The sequence below is a fragment of the Varanus komodoensis genome, unplaced genomic scaffold (genome assembly GCF_004798865.1).
Source record: "Varanus komodoensis strain SLA01 unplaced genomic scaffold, ASM479886v1 scaffold1, whole genome shotgun sequence".
Lineage (NCBI taxonomy): Eukaryota > Metazoa > Chordata > Lepidosauria > Squamata > Varanidae > Varanus > Varanus komodoensis.
In genome coordinates, this window is record NW_025335268.1 from 109,819,699 (window position 1) to 109,844,528 (window position 24,830).

At 41.1% G+C, this 24,830-nt stretch overlaps 1 protein-coding gene across 8 annotated transcripts in view; it reads left to right on the top strand.

Annotated features, from left to right (window-relative positions):
• Positions 1–24,830, top strand: part of TACC2 (transforming acidic coiled-coil containing protein 2) — a 189,855-nt gene that overhangs the window by 7,659 nt on the left and 157,366 nt on the right. For 6 of the 8 annotated variants that reach the window (XM_044440279.1, XM_044440305.1, XM_044440331.1 and 3 more), the window contains 3 exons: positions 13,413–13,532; positions 17,075–17,154; positions 24,210–24,397. In XM_044440279.1, coding sequence (XP_044296214.1) covers positions 17,122–17,154; positions 24,210–24,397 — 221 coding nt within the window. In that variant the 5' untranslated portion in view covers positions 13,413–13,532; positions 17,075–17,121. Of the gene's footprint in view, positions 1–263; positions 389–13,412; positions 13,533–17,074; positions 17,155–24,209; positions 24,398–24,830 lie in introns of those variants that run through there. The other 2 variants (XM_044440298.1, XM_044440288.1) reach the window with 2 other exon arrangements.

Here is a 24,830-nt window from a genome sequence, read left to right on the forward strand (position 1 = left end):
GCCCTTCTTGGTGGCACACAGGGCTCCACCTCCTGTGTGTGTCCCTCCTAGATCATTGCATGCCCTCTGACTGGGTAGCCTCTCTCTCCCACCACCATGTCATGGGGAACGGGATGCAACAGGGCTCCTCCTGTTCTTCTCCCTTGTGCCCTCGCTGCACTTCCATCCTCTGTCTGTTCCCAAGATTTGCCTGGACACCTGAGGATGACAGCCTTGAGATAAGCAATTCCTCTTACCTCCACCATCTCCATGTCTGCACTCCTCATTTTGCAGCCCTCACCATCCCCATCTGAAGATTCAGTGCCACCCTGGCCCAGGAAGCGGGACAAGAACAACAGCCTTGTTCATTCCCAACAGAAAGGATAGAAGAGCCACGCAATATCCTTCGGTCAGTAATGCTAGGAGTCCGTCCTCTGGGAGCCCCCTCGGACTTGACGTTGGAAACAGCCTCTGTGGGAAGTGTACTGTTTGTGGCGATGTCTCTTGATGACAACCCCGTCAATGGCCTTGGCTGCCCGGGAACAGCCTTGCACGTGCGTCTGACACTGTGGTTGCCAAATGATGGGCATGCCTGCATTGTTGTGACATGGGATTGAGAGGGGAACTGTAGCCATTCGTGGCGGATGAAGCACACATTGGGAAGAACCAGGGGTAGATAAATATCTGTGGAAGTGAAGAAGTTGGAGCAGATGGTTTGTGTTATCTTATTATACAAGGCAAATATTAGAGAAAAGGGGAAATGTATTGGAAAAAACTGCCTGTGAAACATCCAAGCTCTTTTATTGCTCACTGTTTCCGAGTCTTACCAGACTCTAAGCTGACGACTACATTTAACCACTTTCTTTATGAGAACAATTACTGTGACCCACAAATCTGGAGCCAAGCTACACCATTAAGTTGCAGTTTATGAAATCCGTGGCCAACATTTGTTTTGCATTTTTGTCAGCAGCTGGCGTCATTTGACACAGGGCAAGAATCAGTTGTTTGTTAAAAGGAAAGGTAATCATGCAGATATTTCCAGTGTCAAGGATAGTTTATATTCTCTTCAGGCAGCCTTCAAAATTTGTTGAACCTACTTTACAGTGCCCTTGTTGGAAGAAGAGTTACTGTATATGCAGCAGCTCGGAGCCAGCGATGCTCAGCATTTCTGCTGATGTAACTATAACACCAGCAACTCCACAAAGTGGCTTTTGCTTTTTCAGAAAATTATGGGAGCAATATTAAGTGTCCTACCTATTTTCCTTGATAGCATATACCCTATCCTGATAAATGAGCGCACAACATGTGGTCTGTGGGTCACAGGTGGGACCCAAGCCTTGCTGTGCAGCCCCCTGAGTCCCACTGCCACAAAAGCCTTTCCACTTCCATTGGAGGTGGGTGTCACTGGGGGCAAGGAGAAGCAAATGTTTCTCTCAACGCCTCTGCAACCTCACCTGGGAGGGACTGGGGACTGGATGGGGACTGGGCCCAGCAAGTCCAAGTACTCACTGGGCAGCGAGGGATGCATGGTTAGTGTGCACTGAGGTGTGTATCCATGTGTTTCCTCATAAGTAAGTGCAGCACATGTGCAGCCCCAGTCTTGCATGTAGACCCTAGGAATTCGAGTGTGCACTGGATGTGTACATTCCCCTGTAAAACTACCACATATTTGTTACCTTAAGATCTCAAGACTGAAATGAGAAAACCTGGCATGCCCTTTCCTATTGTCGGCAGAAAGATGGCTGTAGTTTCTGTGTGGGTCATTTCTCCCTCTCTGTGTGCATACAAAGCTTTCTTGTTTATCGCTTGAGAGTCAATCTAGATGCTTGAAAGTGATTGTGTAAAGACTTTGGTATACACTAATATAGGAAGCAGGTGTAAGGTTTATGCAGGTGTAAGATTTTATCTTGGATGTACTGACCTGCTTCTGCCAGGTGTACAAGTGTAGTGTGAACTTGGGAAGACATATGGATTCCAGAGGTAAACTGTGAGAGCATATTTGCCACCTTTCAAGGCCCAATAAATCTTGGGGTGTTTCCCTGTATTAAAAAAAACTTAACCTAAATCCTTTCCACTAGTAGCAACCCTAAACTGAATCTCTGAGCTTTGTTCCAGGCCTACCACATATCAGCCTCTCTTCTGCAAACAGTTAAGTGCTCACTGTCCTATTTGCAAATAGGAGTTGCATGGATATTTTTAGGATCAGAGCCGATGAGTCTGGCCAACCTTTGGCTCTTCCTCAGCTCAAAATAGTAAGATTCAAAGATAGGGCTTCTATATTCTCAAAGTCCAGTTCCTCTACAGAAGACAATTTTCTATTGGGAGAAAATTTTCCTAGCCATCTTGGACATTGATGTGCAGGCAGAAGCACCAATAACTGCTGCCAAGACATTTTAAAAGATCTTTGAGGTTGCATTATTGGCTGTTCCTAATTTAGATACTTTTTTGACCAGGTTATTTCAGGTCACAGATGAGCATCAAGGGGGTAGGGAAACTGGTTGAGTCATGCACAGAATGTAGGAGGGAGAACAAAAATATCTTCTCCATCAACCTTCTGAACGAAATCAGCTCCTCGGATAGAGATACGAGACTGGCAGAATACAGCATCACTGCATAATAAACTTTTATACTCATCCCACTTTTCTGAGCAGCCATACCTTGTAGAGGTGGAACACCACTTGGAAAATGGTTCCTGGAAGCTTGTAACATTTTTGTAGCATCTAGTCTCTTTGCAAATAGGCTAGTCCTAAAGCAGAGTTTAAGCATACCAACAGAGAGTCAGAGTCCATGGTTTCCACATCAGGCAAACCACTGGAAAATGCTAGTAGCCTCTAGAGCCCCAAACACCTTTCTGTTTCATCGCCTCAAGCAGGAGTCTCTCTTCATGTCTCAATTGGAGTATGAGCAGAGTTTACCTTTTACTCCCCTTCACATAGTTCATAGATCTAGACTTCCAGTAAATTTAAGGAAAACAGTGTAACAATTAGCTTCCATGGGAGCATAACACTGGGTCACAGACACTTTCCCTTAATTTTAAGGATCTGGTTGGTCATTGCCTCAAGCAATCTGAATGCAAATCCACAGCAATTCTGCATACTGTGGATGAGTTGGTGAGGAAACTACATTAGCTATAAATGATGAAAGGACAATGGGACCTCTTCAGTGTCTGCAGAACTGGACAGCAGTCAGTGCATTAGATTCAGGAAGAAATCTCAGGCAAGAGGAAGGGCTCTGTTCATAGATGTTCTCCCACTCAATTGTGGTGACTTCCCTTCCCTCACACATGCCACAGTGCACCCCATTCAAGCAGCATCCTGCTTATCTCTGTAGCATTTTCAGGGGCCTGGAGAAACTGTCATGGGAAGGAAGGGTTCACAAAGTCTGCTTCCATCTTTGCTTCCATCTTTCCAAATATGCTTCCAATATTAAGACCAGTCAGTGCATTTCTGAAGATAAACAGTTCAATCCCTTTCATAACTATGAATTCTAATTTATTTCACATAACTTAATCCAATGCGTGTTTTTCACAGTTAAGTCTAACTGTGTTCCAGTGGAGCTTGATCTGGAGTTAGGGGTCATAGGAGAGCAGTCTTTGATCCATTATCTTTTTTACTGTATATGTTCTGAGTTATTATCTGGCTGTTGGTTCTTTCTCTATTTCTCCCTCCCTTCCTCTTCTGGAACAGGGGACTCTTATACTAAGCACAAAAGGCCCACTCATGTTCATATCATCAGGGGAAGAAGAGTCTGTCTCAGCTATTGCCTTGCAAAAATCCAGCCCAGTTTTTCTTTGTCATTCAACCACCTGACAAGGTGCAAGAGGACCCTTCAATTTTCTACAGAGGTCCTTCTCTGTGAGCCACCCCGGAAGGAAGTAAAGAGGGTGGCTATGGAGGGAAGGGGCTTCTCAGCGGTGGCACCCTGTCTATGGAATCAGCTCCCCAGGGAGATAGGCCTGGTGCTGATTTTATACATTATTCGGTGCTAGGTTAAAACTTTTTTTTCTCACCATTTTAATTGTTGACTATTTGGTTTTCTGTTGGCTTTTAAATTGTTTTGGTACATTTGGAATAGTTGTTATTATATATTGTATGGCATTGCTTGTTTGTTTGTTACATAGGCTTACCGAATTTTATTGTCACAGGGATGTTTTATGGCAGGTGACGCTGTTTTAAATCTGACTTTAAATTGATGTTATTTTAATTATATCCACCATTCTGAGAGTGTTGTGCTAATCGAACGAATAATTACTGCCTCTGTTTTCAAGTTTTAGAAAACACAATACCCTTATTACTAAGATGTCTGGATTGTCTTCACAAAATACATAGCTATATATATTTTTTCCCATAGTCTCCAAGCTCTCTCTAAGTATTTGCAATTCCCTGAAATCTAAATGGTGGCAGGGGTCTCCAAGTTCCCTGTATAACTCCACTGTTTATAAGTGTACTGTGGTTTCACTGGGGGCAGATGGGAAAACAAACAGCCATCTTCAAAAGTAAGTTCTCCTAGCTTCTGAAAGCAGATAGCTTGACACAGCTAGCAGTTTGTTCTTATGACTGGAAAATGATAACATAGGGTATTATAAATAGTGCCAGAGTCAGCCTAGGCAACCAAATTAGTTATGTAAGTTTAGCTCTGTCATGAAGAGAAATAGATTAGGTTTTGTGTTCGACTGAAGTATTGAGCTTTTGTGCCATCTGGGAGTGACAGAACCTGGCTTTGTTCATTTCCTTCCCTTCCCAAGAGCCAGACAGAAGGAGCTGGAACTGACCAGCCTTTACTACCTCCTGATCCAATTAGAAGGTGTGATAGTGTGGTTTACCACCTGCTGTGAAGCACTAAGTCACTAATGGTGAAGCTCCTTGGTTATTAAATGACTTCCTTTTCATTCTAGCTGAGGAGTATGACTTCTTACGTTAGCAGCAGTTGTGCCACCACCACCAAGTAAGAGTACAAGGTATTTAAGCTGCACCACTTTTGAAACAATTTCTGAAAATCCTCCATTCCCTTCAGCAACTGCAAAAGGGAAAACATGCAAAACTGTTGGGGGCGGGGGGAGGCCTTTGTGTACAAGCCATTCAAGCCTTGTTTTTCAACCAGGATAGCCAGGACAGGTGTCTGTCTTTGCACAGGCCTCTATTGGCAGGTGTTCTCTGCCTGTCCTTCTTGGCTCTGTCTGAAAATCAAACAACCATAAGGAAAGTCAGGGGCCTTGATACTACTTATCAGCAGTATCTGGACAGCAGAACGAAGAGGCAGGCAGATATTTTTTTACTGCTATGGTGACATGCATTGTATTTCTATTCACCCTGCAGCTTTTATTTCTAAATTTATTGGTATACATATAACTTAGCTTATGTAACTATTATGCAAATTAGCACCTTCTTTTTGTCTTTTTTGTGATGTGTAAATGGCTACTTTGTTCTAAAGTTCTACCAAGCCTTTGCTTGAGGTGTTCTTTGAATAGTCTCTCTACCACATGGAAGATGTTCATCCAAAGCCACTCCCATGGTGCTTGGAAAACATCTGAATGACTCAGCCACATATATATAGGTCCTTCCTATGGCAGAAAGAAGGTCCTTTGATGTTTTCTGGAATTGTTTTTTGCAGAACTGTTCCTATGTGGAGATTGTCCGGCCCAACCACATGGGTCTTCTGTAAACACCTGTAGAAGATTCCAAATCATGTGCAAAGTCCTGCTGATTGTATCTGAAAGGTCCACTTTAAACACTGCATGTCTACATGTACAGCACAATGAAGAAGTGGAGATGAGATGGGAAGTCCTATAATGGCAGACTGGACTGTATTCCATTGGACTACAGATTGGTTAAGTGGGAAAATGACTTTCTTTTCTTATTTTCAGTTTTGCCTGAGAATTTCAGGCAAAATATTCCCTACAAACAGGAAAAAATATTTCAGGACTAGATGGCAATCATTCTCCCTGATATGCTAGGGATTTCCTTATTGCAAGGAGTACTGTTTACATGTGGAATATTTTAAATCCTTTGTATATCATTGGAAGTGGTGCAATCAAGAATTCTACCGCCTAGACAGGTAACTTACTTGGAAACAACCTTTACATAGCTGGAAGAACACAGTCAGGGCAAGAAGACCAGACCATGTAGGAGTGCAACACTACCTTCCAAATATTCTGCAGCATAGAAAGACCTGAATCAGCCTTGCACTTAATAAATTTGTGTAGGATGTTCCCAAGGGCAGTACCACACATTACAGTGTTATGCAACAACACAGAGAACAGACACACATTATTAGACAGTTGTAGATTTGTCTTTCTCCAGTCATTCCTTGAATATCTGCCTGCTTTTAATATAGTCATAGTTATATACATATATTTATTTAATAGCTATACTGCCAAACAGCTGAAGCACTCTTTAACATTTTGCAAATGTTTCCCTTACAATATACCAGTAATACGGGCCTCCATTATTCCCACTTTTTAAGGGCAGAACTGAGTCTGGGTAACTTGCTTAGAACTGTCACCCTTTGTTGTATTTGTTTTGTGCCTTTTGCAGCAGCAACCGTCAATACCGGCTTTCAGTACCATGCAAAAACTTGTTTATTCTGTCAAGCCTTTTAAAATTTAAACTGCTGCATTTTAAAATGGTCTTTTTCCAGGTTTAGTTCCTTTGAACAGTTACTTCTTTTTAATTTTTTTTTAAATTATGGTTGGTGCTTTTAAAGCAAAGGTGCACTTCTGTGCTTGTAAGACACTTTATACATGCCCATAGGAGACCTTGATGTCCTAGCTCCAGCCTTTGAAACTCACCTCAAATTCAGAGCTGGGCTCCAAGATTGGAGCATCTTTTTTCCATCCTCACAGATGATACAAAATGAATTGTGACTCTGGGAATATGAGAGCAATAGAGATGAGCTTCTATTGGTCTTCAAGGGGCAAGGGGATGTCAGGCTCTGACGGCATACAGAGTATCCTGGCAGCACCTTAGCTTTCCCTTGTGCTCAGGGGCAAAATATTTAGATGGTTGCCTAGCTCTTTTGCAGGGTGGGAAGAATGCAGGATGGCACAAACTGAAACAATTCTATGAATGGATGATTAATGTGTTCTACTCCAGGTCTCTTCCCAGTCATCAATCTAGTCTTGTTTTCTAAGTTATACTATGATATTCTACACTTTCCCAATTAATTTCTGTGTATGCTCATGTTGTTGGTAAGAAATATTTGTACATGCAGAAAACATGCCTGTTTAATCATGTTAAGAATAATATTACTTCTGGTTTTTATTTTGGCAATTTTATAGCTTGCCTTTCCACTGTCAACACATCTCAGAAGACATCGAACAGAAACAAGTACTATTCAATAAAATAAATTGATTAAAAACTAGAACAACTGCAGCTGATAAAACCAGTCAAAAAGGAGCAGCTCAGTCATTAAAATCTTGACCAGGCCAGCATAAGATCTGCATAAATAGAAGAGTCTGCATAAATAGAAGATGAAAAATGTGGGTGTAACCACAGAAAAAGCTCTCTGATGTACCTGAATCAACAGTAGTTCAGGTATTGGGTGAGGCTTCTCTGCCACATCTTAGGTAATAGCCAAGGTGGTCCTTTCACTTATGTTGATTCCAAGATACTGAAGGCTTTAAAGGTAACCATGAGCTGTGCTGGGAAAGAAACAAACTGGTATCTACTTCAGGTATTGTAGAAAGGGTTTAATACACTCCCACAAGTGGAGGAATCTCTGCAATGTTCTCAGACATTAAACTTCAGTGGAAGCAAATATTTTTGTGATTAAAAACAAAAAAATCGTGGCATCAGCATTCCATGAACTATTTCTCAATAGAAAAGATTCTAATAAACCCTATCAGTCTATGTTTCACTTTCCCTCTAGTGTGACAACCAAATGCAAGCCATTCATGAAGGCTGAAATCCTAAGTGCACTTATCTCCATGTTGTGCCCAAACTCCCAGCCACACTTCTGTAGGACAACCGGTTAAACCTTGAAACCGCAGCTCTGCCTATGTTGCCTGTTTCTGCACACAGGCTTTATCATCAATTACTTGTACTCATTGATCCTGACAGAGTGCTAATAACAGCAATTAAGTCATGGGAGAAGCAGGTGCCATGCCTCTTGCATCACCACATTTTAAAGAGTTTCTGTCTCTGGGATCCACACCCACAGTGTGAATCACTGGGAAAGTATTCCTAGCAGGGAGGAAACACTATCAATGGCTACTGGTCCTGATGGCTACATGCTGCCTCTAGTATCAGAGGCACTTCACCAACATGCACTAGTTTCTGGGGGATGTGGGCAGGAGGGTGCTGCTGCACTCATGTCCTACTTGCGCCCCCCACCCCTGTGGTTGGCCACAGGGTGAACAGATGGACCCTCGGTCTGCTCCAGCGCTCTTGTTCCTATGGTTATGTAGGCATTAGGCACTGAACAATGTCTGAAGAGCACAGGGAAAACAGGCAAGCGTGGATACGAATGCTGCATTCATTAACACTCGAGTACAGATCCCTGCTTCCCTTGGAAGCACGGAGATGGTGGTCACATTAGTTCTTCTGCCTTTGCGTCTCTAGTGGTAGCCTGGCTTCACATAATTGAAGATTGACTTGATGCATCCCAAGGATGTGCTTTGCCTTCAACCTCACTTGCTGGAAGACAGCGGAGAGATCCCATTCTCTGCCTGGTTACGAACACCCTGGAAAACATGTGTGTTCCTAAATCCCTTGATGCAGCAGCACTGGGACAGTCACAGAGGCTTCTCCTGATTCTGCCGTCTACGCCTCTTACCCACCTACTGTAATGAGCAGGACCCCACCTGCATTTTGCATTGCAGTGTTTCTGATGCCTATTGTGTGTCGGGGTGCTGGAGAAGGAATAAAGATATAACCAAAGTGATGGCTGTTGTTAATGTTGTTTCCTCACAGTGCATCTTCACAATGACTGTTTGTGTACCATCAGCACAAATGGATTTCAGAGATAAGGTGGAGAGAATTTTGCCTTTTCATCTAAACAATGGAATTGACATGCATCTAATCATTCACGTCAATTTCATAGATGTGAGTTTATACCTGCATGATTAACATTTGATGACTGCAACATGAATTAATGACTTCTATGCCTCAGACAGCTACTACAGACCAATCATGAAAGAAGGAATATTCATACTACTAGACAATGACCTAGCAATATTACAATGAAATTATTTAAAACTTTTCTCAAAAGTCTCAGGATGGTTCAACAATACAAAATGTAAAAATAAAACACAGCATCCTAAAGTTTAAAGCTATGGTGGCTTGTTTCTCTGGTGTCTGCTAGATATCATGTCCCCAGTTACCCACCTGGGCATAACTCGTATATCTGAGCTCAGATGGCAAAGTTTACTTGAGAGGGAAACACAATCCCTAAATAATATATAGTAGAGTTACTTAAGCATTGTTTTCCCCACACCCAACAACCCATGGTGGCAGTGGGGTTATTTGAAGGCTGTTTTCTCTTTGAACAAGCCATGCCATCTGAGTTCACATGAGACAATAAACTGCATCCAGGAAGGTAATTACAGAAATGGCACCTGGTATGCAGTATAAACAAGCCATTTTAAACAAGCTTGTTTGTTGGTACAAACTCGCCCATCGTATAAAATACTGCTTCTTCATTGGAGGTAATTCACATATTCAATCTCATATTCCACATTGAATTAAAGGTGCTTAAATAAAGTGAATACATGTGTGAATGAGCTACAATTGATACTTTTGTGTTTCTCAAGGTTAACTAAAACCTTCTCAAACTAATATCAAATAATGTTATTCTAAAATATGTAAGGATTTAATTTCAAGCAAACAATAGCCTAACATTTCATGTGTAATGCTAACAGAAAAAGTTTTATTTGGTTTGTGTTTTCCATTCATGATCCTGCACACTCCGAGTATTATCACCAATATTCCATTGTGCCCATTTTTGTTTTGTATCAATTGTTACAGCTATTTTTAATGTAAGCATTGTCCATTTATGTTTCTGAAGTTTCTAAGAGTTTCCTTAGCTATTGCCTTGTTGAGGGAATATGGGTAACTTCTAAGGTTTACTTACTAAAATGTGAACAATTTATTCTATTGTAGAGGCCAGCAATCAATTGTTTTTCTGAGGAAAAAATGGGTAGATCTTTTGTTCCTTTATGTATTTTATTTATTATGTACTTGCAGTCTGTCACTCACAGAAGCTTGTAGGACTTTTCATTGTGTCACTTGAGAAACAACTTTCTCTTGTTTTTTGAGCCATTCTCACAGCATTTTTTTAAAGAGCAAAGTAAATATGATTTTTCTATATTATGCCTTTAGTCACTATTGACACCTAGTGTATTTCAGAATTCTTCACCACCTTGGACTGTGCAGTGGAACATATGGAAAGGCAAAGAGGAAAACCCCATAAGAAAAACCCTTGTATGAACCCCCCTGCCCCCTGCACAATGAAAGGCTTCTTGTGTTTGGGTGAAGATACAGAGAACCCCTGTAGATTATGAAGCTACTCTGGGGTGAACTTCTCAGCTTGGGGTAGCTTGCTCATCAATCATCTAAGCTGGGAGGATTTTTCAAAATGTCAGATGCAGAGCAGATAGTTCCCTCTATGCATCAATGGTGTTTTAAAAAGTATGATAAAAGTAGTTTATCTGCCATTCTTACTGTGTGTTTTAGAGGATTCATTGGAGGGTTGTGAGGCATAATTGTTGTTATTGTGAAATGGATGAAGGGTGCTAAATGACTGAATTAATGGCTTCAGCACCTCCCTTTAGCAACATTCTAAAATATCAGCCAAGAGTACTGAGATAATTAAAAGTATTTGTAACAAAATAAATTGTGTATGAGTGTGTGTGTGAATGTGCGTGTGCATGTGTGGGTGTGCATGCAGAAATGATCCTTATAAAGTTTATAGGTTGTATCTTGCATAACCCTATAAACAGAAGTCATAGGAAGGTGACAGAATGTTCATTCTGTGATATATACTTGCATATTTTTCTGCCACTCCAAACCTGGAGGATCATTCTCTCTTGGTTAGGTAACTGACTGGTTCTACTTGGTACCTGGGTGGAGTCAAAGTTATTTGTTCAACTGGTTATGTTAAATTTAAGGTAGGTCATTTAAATGATAGCTCAGTTCAGAGGAAAGGAAGGCAGAGAAAGAAAAGCAAGATAGAAACTAGTGAGGTAGTTAAAAGAGTAAACTGCCAAAAGGGGTCCAAAGCAGCCACGTTGTTCTCTGTCCTGGAATGTAAGTCTGTTAAGAATTTATTTCTATTACTATTTCATCAAAGGCATTTTGTTTCATGCAACAACAAGTTCTCCAATTACTTGATTATCTTAGCTTTACATGAGTACTATTTTCCAAAACACAGCCTTGTTTTAAAAGGCTTTAATGAGATAAAATCTGCATGCTTGAAAAGTCAGCTATCTAGAAATAAGAAGGGGAACTAAATGAACAATCACTGACATTTGAAAAAAATTAAAGCAATAACATTAATATGAAAATATCACAAAATGTTCACATTTGGGGGATGTAAGCCTAGTGGGGCTTTCAAAATCATGTAACCATTTCCCAGAGAGGGTTATGCTGTCCAATTTAATGCTGTGGGATTATGTTTTAAGCTTCAATAGTGTCTTAATAGAGAGATTTGTGTATTAATGAGACTTCTACAGGGACAATTTGCCCATATTTGAGCTGAGGAACCCGGGCAGCTTTAGATAGCAAAAGAAAGCATTATAGCATAGTGTAACTGAAGTTGTTTCTGCTCCAGTTTATGTGATTTACAGTGCAAACTGAACAATGCTTCTCAGAAAAAAAAAGTCTCCTTAATTTCAGTGAGATACATTCTCTAGACAGTGCATATATTAGTGTAGCTTTTATGTTTAAGAAGCACAGGACTGCAATAAAAGGCTTTTCCAGGTTGATGTGGCACTATCTCTTTTTGTAATTTTAAAAGAAAAAGGGAAGACTTTGCTCCAGTTCACAGATTTCATGTGCACTTAAACTTGAACATTATTTTATTTTGATGGAGGGGTTTATCCACAGATGCAAATGATTTAAACAGGGCGGGATAGTATGGAAGGCTCTAGGCATGCACTGGACTTCTTGGCTTTGAACAGATTGCTCATTTGGGAGATTCATATTTTACACTATCTAAGCATAGGAAAAAAATATATGCAGTTGTAAGAAAAGAATTGGTTAAAAAAAAGAATTAAACCATAACCTACTAAAGCAAGAACAAGCAATGGACCTGGAAGCTCCTCCCTGCAACCTTATCTCATGGGCCAAATAAAGTGCTTTTATTGTGGTTTGTTTAAGCAGCAAATTCGACATTCAGATTTCATTTGACTTTACTAGCCAGGATATGAAACAAAAATCATGTAAACTAAAACAAAATAATGTTGATGATGATCTGGAACAATAACTTGAAACTGGAAAATCCCTAGCCATGTACTTCAGTCCCATCTTGCTTATGACTGGAGAAGCCAATTGTTGTTCAAGTTCTTGAAAAGAGCCTCCCTTTCTACACACCCCCTTTCATAAACACCCTTTTAGTTCAGGCAGAAACATGGGTATAACAACCCATATTTCCTGTTTTCACAAGCAACTGGCCACGACTGAGTTGCACAACTGTAGCATGTGCAACAAGCCACAGTGGCTTGCTAACCTTGGTGCACTTGCTGGCGGTAATTCTTGCTGGTGTGCCTTGAATGGACTTGGACATCATGGCCTGCCTGAAGAATCCATGGGCTGTCTGGGGCTATTTGAGGGTTCCTGCCCTCCCCAACAAGACATGCTACATAGGTTTGGATGATATGGCAAGCTGTGCCAGCCAGGGTAATTCAGGAAACTTGGCCCACATATGGCAGCTTATTTCTCATTATGACCATGCAAACTGTCTAAATTAATCAAAGTAGCAACCTGAAGATTCTAATTCTACCTGTCCTAGGAGTAAGCTTACTGAATGTAGTTGAACCTCTTCTTGTTATTATTCAGTGACATGTATAGTATTGCACTGTAAGGCTCTACATTGCAGCCTACAGCAAAGGTGAAGTGTTTTTTAGAGTCCTACAGCACATGGATGCTGAATTTCACAGACCTAATATTGTTTGGTTGGAAATCTTTAGCAAATCATTTCACACACACAAATCACTGATTAAACAGGAAGTGTATATATACAAATTAGGCCTTAGTAGTGCATTATTCAGTTATTCCTTTTGTCAAAGACTAAAGTAATTTTGCTAAAACTAAAACTGAGATTAATGCAAAAAGTATAGAAATTAAGACATGTTTTGATGCCTGACTTTGGCCTTCTAGCTTTCCATGAATATTGAATATAATATAAATGCACATTTGAAGAGTAATTCAATTTTGTACATGTAGAATTTCACCAGTATGAGGAAGTATGACTGACCAATGTTTGTGCTGCTATTTCAGGGTTGGGAAACCCCTCGCATGGCATCATTCAAGAGGCCTCTAGACTGAAGTGCATTGTGGAAAAATCCCTTGTTTTGCTATAAATCTCATTTGCCTATAACTTCGTACAATAATTTGAAGGTAAAGTTGTATTGATGATACAGATATGTTTTATTATTTCAGTTAATAAAACTGTCTTTTTTCCTCTCAAGGCAGCTTACATAATGCTCTTCCTCTCCATTTTGTTTTCACAATAACCCTGTGAGTTAGGTTAGACAAGTATAAGTGATTGGCTTGGAGTCACCCACTGACCTTCATGGCTAAGTGGGACCCAGAAGTCAGATCTCTTGAGTCCCAGTCCAACAGTCTGACTGCATCTGACTACTGTCAAGTGCAGGAATGAGGAATGTGTAGCCCTCCAGATATTGATGGACTACATCATACCTTACCACTGCTAAAGCTGGGTAGAGATGCTAGGAGATGCAGTTTGCTTCGGTTGGCCATTTCCCTGCCTGGGTCTAATATTAAGAGCCTGTTGTTATGGTTTAGGACATATCTGTTAGTCCCTTAATGTCCTGGCATTATATATTGCAAAAACTTTCCCTGTACAGATCCTAGGTTGTAGGATGTCCCCCTGCTTCCCCCACCGCCCCACACACACATTCTTGTCTCACACAAAAGCTAAAGTGGTGGTGGAATCCGACTGCAAATGCATGAAAGGGGAACAAATATTTTGATAACAGAATAAGCAAATGTGTGTTCAGGAACAAATTCTGTTCTCCTCAGAAATTGTTTCACACATGTCTTGAGACATATTATCTTGGAGGGGCTGACATTCCTAAATGCACATCTTTCATCATTTCCTAGCAAACCTCTACTTGCCATTGCAACAGACTTTGTTAGCCCCAAATGCTTCCAGCTATTGGAGCTTCCTAGGAATAGTAATTGTGCATGTGATGACAGCTGGGAACCATGCCAGATCAAGGCATTTTGCTACAAATGACTTCTTCTCCCCTGTTTTGGTGAACACCATTGAGACACTCCTTTCTTCTCATGGGCTTAGGCATAGTACTGCTTAATGCGGGTTGCTTCTTCCAGAGCTTTGCACTTTTTGGTAGCCAAAAATTGCAAAAATGTTGCAGAATCGATTTTGCAAGCCTGTTCTACATCTGAGGCCAATTTTTAAAAATTAGCTTTATAGGCAACCAGTGAAAGAGCCTGCAGACTGAGCAAAAGACTGGAGATTGTAGAGAAGGGCTGTAAAAAAGATTTTAAATGGTGAGGGAGTTTCAGAAACTTAGTTCCTTTTGGTTTTCTATCACTGGGATTGTGCTTTCATTTGTTCTTTGGACAACAGATTTTGCTTCACACTAGTAGAAGGGAATAAACCCAGGCCACATTAAGGAGACAGGCTTCATGGGCTGTAGCTACTCACAATGGGGAAAGTACCTTTGACAATTCAGACTACTGTTCAAAAAAGGGGAAAAGCTAAAACAGATTCAGAGATTTCAGAGTGAAAAGTATCAGAAAAAGAAATTAACAAAGAGGTAACATTAGACTGGGGTGGAGTTACATACACATAATCCAGACTGTACTTGGGAGTTGAGTGTACATAGGAGATCTCTGCCCAATCAATTTTGCAGGAGCACTTGGTGCCAACAGAAAGGACAGCTTGACCCTCAGAGGACAATGGTCATTGGAGTGGGATATGAGATTGGCACTCTGTCAGCTTCCCTGAAATCCTAACAACTGTAAAAATAAAACCAGAGAATGGGAGAAATACCAGAAAAAAGAATTAAGAAAGCAGAGGGGTATGGTTCTTGGAGAAGTGATATGATTAGGAGGGCAAAAAAGATGGAATGGCTGGGCATGGCCATTTTTTTCCTTTGCTTAGGACATCCATCCTTCCAGTGGCTTGGGTTGGGTTCTTGGAACTGTGGCACTCTCGAACTTCGTTGCAGCTCTCCTGTTCCAGGCCTGTTTTGGGCCCTGTTCAATGAGGAAATTGAATGCCTGGACCTCCAAGTGGAGTTGAACATGCTGATACCTTTCGAGTTGAACTGCAGCTAAAGTATATTTTCAAAGGAAAATGGGCAGCCAATTTTGACCTTTGGACTGGGTGTGCTTTTGCCAGTTCTCTTGGTCAGGCTCACAGCGGGAGAGAGATATTTTTCTAATCTTTTAAGTCTTTCCCTGTTAGCCTTCTTTCTCAGCACAGCTTTCTTTTATCGGTTAGGAGAGTGGTTGAGTGTCAGAAAAACAGGGAGGTATACAGTAGTACAATCAGAAAAAGCAAGAAAAATCAAGTGTAAGAAGGAGCCAAAGATTCAGCAGAAAGAATTACAGTCCTTTTGTCTATTTCCACAGACTTTTTGTTAGGAGTCAAACTGATCCAAAGGAACCCGTAGGATGAGGATTAACCAGAAAAGCCCTTCAGGTAGTCTAATTTGTCTCAGCCAAAACTTCCAGACCTCAGCCACTGATGGTCTGATTGCTTTAACACAGAAAAACCAACCATTTAAGACACAGATGGGCAGCTGAACACCATTTTGCCCATAGTTCCTGATTATTTGATCTAACAGACCTGTGTGGGATTTTTGGAAGACTCAGATTCCTTTTTATGTTCAATTCCAACAAAACCACAAGCAACAACACTTTTTTAACAGGGTGTACTAATCATCACCTGATCAAACAGAACTGGACTACACAAGTCAAATGAAAGAATATTTTTGGAGGAAAAAACCTCTCTTACCTTATTTGTCCCAGCTTGACTTGGTTGGTTCAACTGAGTCCAGCTCACAGGAACCAGCTAATCCAAAGATGTTATCTTAAAATGACTTAACTCTTATCTAGGAATCTTTATCCTGTTTGTTACACCAGTTGTTATAGCTTAGCCAAACAGGTATGCTGAAAGTTAGAGAACAGCAATGATTTTATTGGAATGGCACTCCAGAAACACACATGTGTGTGTCAGTATGCAAGACAACAGGTTTCAAGACACTGTACCCATTTGACAGTTACCTGAAATGTATACATGTCACAATGCATAAGAGAAAAGCAATTTTCCAAGTTAGGTAAATCACAGAATCAAAAAGTTGGAATTGGCCTAGAAGGTCATTGGGTCCAACCCCTGCTCAGTGCAAGATACTTGTCTCCCCTAAGAATCTTACCAGGTTCGCTCTGCTTAGTTTCCAGGATTAGACCAGCTCAGGCATTTAAGGCTTTACAGAACATACAAGTCACTCTACACTGTAGCAAGGAAGCAAGCAAACTACAACATTTTATAGTAAGAGAGATGTCTAACTTAAGAGTTGAGACTGCAAGCATAAAGCCAGAAGCAAGCTTCCTACCACTGTTCTCTGCTTCTTCTACACTGTTACAAAGTTCATATCCTGACCTAAGGCCCTGCCTTATACTGTTCCTAACACTTCTACCTTGTTGCATGACAAGGCCAGCCCTGTGGGAGAATGAGCAAGCTAGAACTCCAAAGCTGGGATCTGGTGTGGTTCTTCCAATGTTTAATTAGCCTTGTATATATTTGAATTTTTGCAGAGTTCACCTCTAAACTTGGCAATAGTTTTTATTGGGAATGGCTCAGCTGGCCAAAGAGGCAATTTTCTTCCTCAAAACTATTTTCCCTGCAGTGTATACACAGAAGCCTGATGGTGGTTCATCTCTTTCAGCTGGCTTGTTTCATATAAACGGGTGATCTGGAAACCTACATGTCAAAATGGGCAATGAAAACAGCAACCCAGAAAATCAGGTGAGTGTGAGGAAACATTCATGGAAACAGCTGAAAATCTGCAGAGAGTTACATTTTCACAAGTTCTAGCTTTGGATTTGTTGGATTCATGTCAGAAGTTGGCTTGCTTCCAGTGCCCTTCATGTTTTCAGGATCCTCAATGCTGACAAGGGGGAATTTGTTTCTGCAGGAATTGGTCTCTGTCTGCTTTTTCCCAGAGGTTCAGCAAGCAGCCTGATCCAAGGAGGCCAGCTAGAGCTGCACAATCCATTAACCAACTCCTCAGTTAAAAGAGTTACACTGGCTGCTGGTCCGCCTCCAGCCACAGTTCAAAGTGCTGGTAATGTCTTACAAAATCCTTAAATCCTTTGAACTGGGTTACCTGAAGCACTGTCTTCTTGTGTATGAACCTGCTCAGGTGCTGGGATCTTCCACTGGGGCCTGCACATTTGGGGGACAATGTCTGAGTGTGTCATGCTCGGCCCCCACATATCTCCCATCAACAGGGGAAAAACTTTCTATTTTAACTAGCATTTGACCTGTGGAGCTGATTCATACTTGAACTGAGATCTGTGGCCACACAGAGGTGGAGCTGTTTACCTTCATCTTCCCAGCTCTGGGTTTGCCCGCTATTACAATCCACAGTGACATTTTACAACAAATATTATTATCTCTCTCCTTTAGGCAAAAAAAAGGGGGGGGGGAATGACTGCCTGTTAGCAGGGATGGGGGCGGGGACTGCAGCAGCTGCACATACTCCTGCTTCACATGAAGATCTCTGATACAAGTTGGGGTATCAAGCAGTCCAGATTTTACATGTGTTTTATTCTCTTTGTTAGTTACCTGAGATTACAAAGCCAAGATTAAATCCTGCAAAACAATTCCCGTGGTTTAGCATCAGTGCTTGCTCGGACAACTGAAAGCTTCCCTGATGGGAGAGCTGGTCCCCCTCTCTACATGCCACATTCTGCTCAGGGAGGTTCATTTGATTCAGAGGAGGAGGCAGAAGGGCAACATGACTGGGCAGTTTCAAGGTTACCTAGCAAAGTTTCTCAGGCAAATACTGGGAACCAGTCTGCCTTGGAAGAGGAGGAAGCCATCCCAGAGCTGGGGGTGAGCAGATTGGGAAGGAGCTCTTGACACCGTCAGGAGAGGACAGGGGACATGAGCACAGCAGTTCAAAGTGTCTGGTGTCCACACCATCAAGTCCTTGAGCAGCAGGAGCCACCCAGAGGGTGGAATCAGACTCTTTCTGGAAGGGAGGGCAGGAGCAGAAGTTTCAGTTTGGACCCCACACTTTACACTGGCTTCTCCCACATCTTGAGAATGCTACTTTGATTTATACTGTACTGCGACCCATTAAGTGCTAATAAAAAGATTGTGCTTCTACATGCTTGTCTTAAGTCTACTAGAGAAGAAAGGAGAGAGAGAGACCTCTCACAACACCAGAGTCTAATGCAGTTTTTGAGATGTTATAACCAGTTGCATATTTTTTCAACTGTGGGTCTATATTATTATTTACATATTATTTTAAATACAATTATAAACATATGATGTAGAAATACAAGGTAACAATGATACATCAACAAAACATTAACACATGCAAACTGTTTCACATGATAAATCACAGGTTCTATACATATTTTAGGAATGTTGTAGAACACACACCCAGCTCTGTTACAGAAACATAATGATTACTTTTCAATTATTAGCCCTGCTAATAATAGAACCTCACAGTCAATGGATGTGAGCCTATAGACCCTGTATTAATGTATGTAATCATGTTTCCATGCTTGATTAATCATCTGACCAATCCCCTATGTTATTGCATATTAGATGGTTAGTTTTTGAACATAAGCCATCTCCCAGATTTTCAGAAACCATCCATTCACAGTGTAACCTAATTTTATTTTCCTGTATTATGCTAGAACCATTCTTCCCACTGCTGGTAAGAGTAAAACTAGGCCTTTATATAACAGCTGTTTTGTGTGTCATTAAAATTAAAGAGAAGGACTAATAACAGGGTGCTGTGAACTGTTTGAATTGTTACTTGATAAATATAATTGAAAACACCTATTATCATCAATTTATATCTTCCTCACAAGGAGACTAGAGTAGTTTAGGGTTTAAAAATACTGGCAATGCTTTTGGACCTAGAATAATTCAACTGTGTTGTTTTTTTTCTCCTGGCCTTTTCATTTGGATGTTATATTTGTAAGCAGGCCACAGCAAAACCTGACAATTCATAAGTGCTCCATGTCCCATTTCACAAAGGAAACCGATGCTATAAAGTCTGCACAGAAATTGCATTATTTGGAAGCACACTGCACATGCTCTGAAGCTTATAATCAGTCCTGAATGTAATAGCAACCTCATAATACACTAAGCCAGGCTTCCTATAAAGGTGCACATTACAAATGGATGCATTTTGACAGGTGAGCTGAGCTGACTAATTCTGAAATTCAGCAGCATCACTATTTCTAACCCTCCTGTGGTTTTATATTCCTGCTTCTTTTTCTGACCTGAAAAAAATTAAAGTGGAAAAGACAGAATTGTTGCACAATGCCTTTTAGTGGATAGCATGAGGAGTCATCTATCAAGGAAACAGCCTGTGTAAAACAGGTTTCCTCTGCCAAAGGTTGGAGGATACAAAATAAACCTTCAGTGATTTAAGTTGCATTAGAGAAGCATTCTGCATGATTCTTTCCAAAAGAAAAAAGGTGGGATATAAATTCAGTATAATAAGAATTGCAATCTGTAGCTAAGAGAAATTCGTATTTCTCTTAACTAGATTTTTTGCCCCTTTATGTGATGTGTAATTTACATAATGTGTATTTATTTACATAAATAGGTGTGTGCAAGCATGGAAAGCAAAATAAATACCTTGCTACTGTAGTCTGTTGCTTTAGGTGGTTTTATTTCACCCTGTGATTCAAGAATAAACCAGAATTGGGAGAGTGCTTAAAGTACCCAGGGACCAAGAGGAGCAGTTTTGCTTCCCCCCCCCCCCTTGTAAAGCATAATGCTGCCTCCTACTTCTCCTACTTATACATAAATGGACAGCCAAGTTGTTTCTCCAATGCTGTATACATGAATTACATCCCACTAAACTCAAGGCAGCCTTATTGGAGCTGACATGCTTCAGATTTTAATGCACAAGCTTTAGTGTTGCTTTCTGTAGACAATACAGTCTTCAGGCAAAATCAGGTAAAAGAAGGAGAACAACAATGGGATCCTACACAAGTCTACTCAGAATCACCCCTCGCTGTGTTCAGTAGGAATTATGTCTGGGTTAAGTGTGTAGGGGATTGCAACCCCAAACAGCAAACAGGTCAGTCACCGTGCAGATCACCCCCTTTACTACAGGAGCCGTTTCAGGTTTAGCCTCGTCCTGGCTGCTGCAAACAGTGATTATTAGATCCGTGTGTGTTTTCCAGATGATTATGGACACAATTAGTTTGACTTAGCCTGCAGACTTGCACATGTACTGAGTATTTGGCCGAGAAGCGTGCTCTGGGCAGCCTTAGCAGCTCGCATACCTTCATCCCCCTTCGTTGGCTACTTGGCCGTCGAGGCTGAAATCTGATTCCTGACGCCATGGGGATGACCTTTGGTCCACTTCCCAGCATTCACCTGCAGCCGGAATGGATAGGGCCCTCCTAAGCTCCTTATGGAGGAGGAAGTGGCTGCCCTGGAATGAGTGCAGCCCTGATGAGTCTAGCAGGCCGAGAGTTAAGCCTGTGCCAGGCTGCGAGCTGTTCTCGGGGCGCGCACGCACCGCAGCCGCGCAGGGGAGAGGCGGTGGCAAGGAAAGGTAAGAAGAACGGCTTTGCTGCATGCCTTGGCTAAGATTTGTTCAGGCACTCCGTCTCCCTGTAAACAGAGTCATTAGGAATGGAAACTTCGTGTAACTCCTGGAAGCTGACTCTGAGCCAAGCTCAGAGCTCTGGCATGTTGCAGCGAGGGCCTTAAAAGGCTGTGCGTGTGAGTGATGAAAGTACCACAAGAAGAAGATGGGTCACTGGGGTGGGGGAAGGAGCTAGATGCGCTCCGAACAAGCAAGAACGATCGCTCTTGTTCCCGCCCTCCCTTCAGGCTTCTGAAGTACAACTCTTGCGTTCAAACCTCATTATGCTTACGTTTTTCAAGTAATGCTTAATGAAGTGCTCAGTGATTAAATGGGACACCAGACTGCTTGGAATGTTTGCTACCCAGCGCTGCACCAGCATCTTAGCACCGCTGCAAAGTCTTTAGGAACTAGCAGGTCAAACTAGTTTGGAGGAACTGCAAGCATAAAAATCTCCCTGGGATGAAGGAAGACTCAGTTGTGTCGGCATTTGCTGCAGTCCACAAAGCGGCTTTATTGGTATATTTACTTTTACATTTAGGTGATTGGAGAGCACAGCTCTTTTCATGCAGCCTTTTCATCTCAGATGAAAAGAGTTAAACAATACTTTGAGTATTTTGATTGGCTCATTCATGGTTACTTGGCTCTTGCATGCTAAAAGTAATTATTTTCAAACCAAGAGAAGAAAACTGCACACTGTGGTGATTTATTACTTTATTGGATGTTTCAAGATAACATATCATTAGTATGTAAATAGGATTTCCTAGTAACATAAAATTTTATAACTATTAAATCGCACTTATATCCCACCTTTTTCCTCTTGTGAAGAACCCAAGTGCTATTTTTTCCTCACTGCAGCCCTGTGAGGTAGGTTGGGTTGAGAGTCTGTGACCAGCTCAAAGTCACCCAATGAGCTTCCTGCTCACTATGTGGTCAATGTGATGCTTTTAGGAAGCATCTTTGCTTTTAGGTGTTGACATTGCAGACTGACTACTAGCAATTAAAAATAAAGTAGATTAATAGGCTTCATTGTTTCTTAACATCATCAGAACAATGACTGGCATTCTTTAAAACTGGCAGAACAATGACTAGCAGTCTCTTCACTATAATCCATAAATTCACAGCATTGCATGAGTCCTGAATTAAGATCTGAGCAGGGCCATATGAATGTTCTTGGCAGATAGTAAGGGCAAGGCTGGTTGGTGCAGTTCTGCTTCCCAGATTGATTCAACATGTGAACAGCTTCTGCAAAGAAAATTACTCTTCTTACCATTGTATTGGGAATGAAAATTATACTCTTCACAGGAGCTATGAATGCATGCTAATTTTAAGAACTAAGAGAAGCCGTGCTGGATCAGACCAATGGCCCCTCCCATGCAGTACTCCAGTCACATTCTGGCAAACCAGACACGCACAGGATCCCTCAAGCAGGGTGGTTACGAGAGTTCTGCCTGCCCAAGCTCCTCAGCAACTAGAATATGCAGTCATGCCACTTCTGATAAAGGAGAAGGCACATAGCCAACAAAGCTAATGGCCATTGATAGCCTTCTCCTCCATGATGTTGCCCTGCATTGTGGGTGGAAGAACATAAAGAAATTTGGCAATGCACTTGCTAAACACAAAGTCCGTCTCCAACCATTGATCTATCTGTTCCTCACATGTTCCTGAGGCAGCAGGAAAATGTGTCAGTCCTTAAATTAGCAAGGAAGGAGATGAATTTAAGGTGATGTACTAGGTAGAAAAGTTACCTGAGGTCAAACTAAGTTTTGCAATTTAATCTTGAATATATTAAACTTTTAGGACTGTAATCCTATACAAACTTGCTTGAGAGTATCTTCCATTGAACTTGAAGTGAATTATTTTTGAATGGATATCTCTAGGGCTGCAGACTTTTGGAAATCTCTTTCATTTTAGAAATTATATTGCTCCTTCAAAACAGGGAGAAGAGAAAAAACCCTATTTTTTGCAGAGAAACCATGGAGCTTTCAGTCTAGAGCCTTCAGGGAATTGTACAGGAGCCCAGATAACTACACTTTCTGCTTCTAACCTTACTGTGTTTTTTTTACTGCTCTTTCCATCTTTTTCTTTCTTGGAAGAAACAAGACATTTATTGTGCACTTGTGATTCCTTACAGTTGTTTGTGTTCTTTCAATGAAGGTGTGATCCTCCAGTTTTGCTACTATCTTTTTTCAGAGAACGTTGCCTTTTTTAAGAGCAGGGAAAATGAGGTATTTCTGAAAGCAGAAGAACTATATGTGTAGGTATGCTGCTTTGCTTTAGTAAGATGCTACCTACTGGTTAAGTAGTGGAAAAGTAGGAATTTAAAACTTATAAAGTAAATCTTGATTCTCTGTTCTTTGAAACTGGACATATATACAGTACAGTGTCTGGAAAGATGATCTCTTAGCTGATGGTTCTAAGCATCATCTGCCTAGAAGCACCTAAGTTGACATCAGCTAGTGGTGCTCTAGTTGCATGCATTGTCCTCAGTCACTCACATGACCTTTCTTGGAGGCCTGCCATCTTTCTTCTGGTAAGATACTGTTCACTCCAATTATTTCAATTCAGTCCTGAAAAGAAAACATGTGTCTGCAACAATTTCCAGACAGGTAACTATGTTACTCTGTTGCAGCTAAAGCAGTAGTCTTGTGGGACCTTGAAGACTAATTACTTTACGGTGCTTTTATATGTGAACTAACTCAGCTTTTAAGGTGCCACATGACTCTTTGTGTATGTTAGTGTTTAGCATTTGGTAACCCATGGTAACCCTTATTTTCGAGTGTGTAGAAAAAATGGTTTTCATTTAGGCATGCAGATTATTGCCCTTTCACTGTTTAGTTTTTTAAATTTCTCTGTATAAGTTTTCTTTCCCTCCCTCTTCAGAATAGTGATACAGTTGCTGACCAAATGAAAACATTCACTGGGCAGGAAAATGAGATAAGGATACCCTCTAGGGGCCACCTAAGAGTATCATATCTAGCATAAGAGTTGTTTTCTCCTTCCTCTGGGATTTATTTTGCCTAATGATTATTGTGGGTCAGTTGTTACCCCCCAGTCAGAACAAAGTGTGGGGAAATGCAGAAAAGAATGCTGAGAGTTCATTTATGGTTGCACTTTTGCACTTTGTGGTACAACTAAGTATTCAGTATAAAAACAAGGGTGGGTAACCACAGTGGAACCGAGCATATGTGTCAGCTCTTTGATTGAACCCATCCTTTAACCATTCTAGGAAGTTCCATCAGTTCCAGAGACAGTCCAGCTGCCCCCTGATGAGAAAGAAATAAAAAAGAAAAAGCAGAGGAAAAGGAACAGGGGCAGACCTGCTGAGCAAGATGACTTGGATAGTTCACCTTTAGATTCTGCTCCTCCATTACCATTGCCAGGTAATGGCTCCTTCTTAAGTGGAAGCGATACAAGGTAGGTACCGGATATGTCTTTACTTTGGTAATGAACGAATGTATCTTATGATGTAGGCTGTTGCCCAAGGGAACTTCTGCTACGGTAACCCAGTTAACACTGCAAACTGAAAGTCCCATAATACTCTACTAACCATCCTTCTGCATTCCCAACCAATGTAGTAAAAGGCAGATTTAGTTTACCTACCTTCATTATGAAATAAACCCAAAGCAAGGCAAATAATACAGCATTAACCAACTCCCCCGCACAAAAAAAAAAACCAAAAAAAAAAACAAAACCCTAAGAGAAGAGAACAGTTACAGGTCATTTAAATGATGCAAGAGGAAAAATGTAATCAAAATTCTGGGAAAGACCAGGTGCATCCTATAGGTGAGAAGGAATTCCACCATCAGGGTTGTCCCTTATCAAATGGGTGTCCCCATTTGATTTTCGT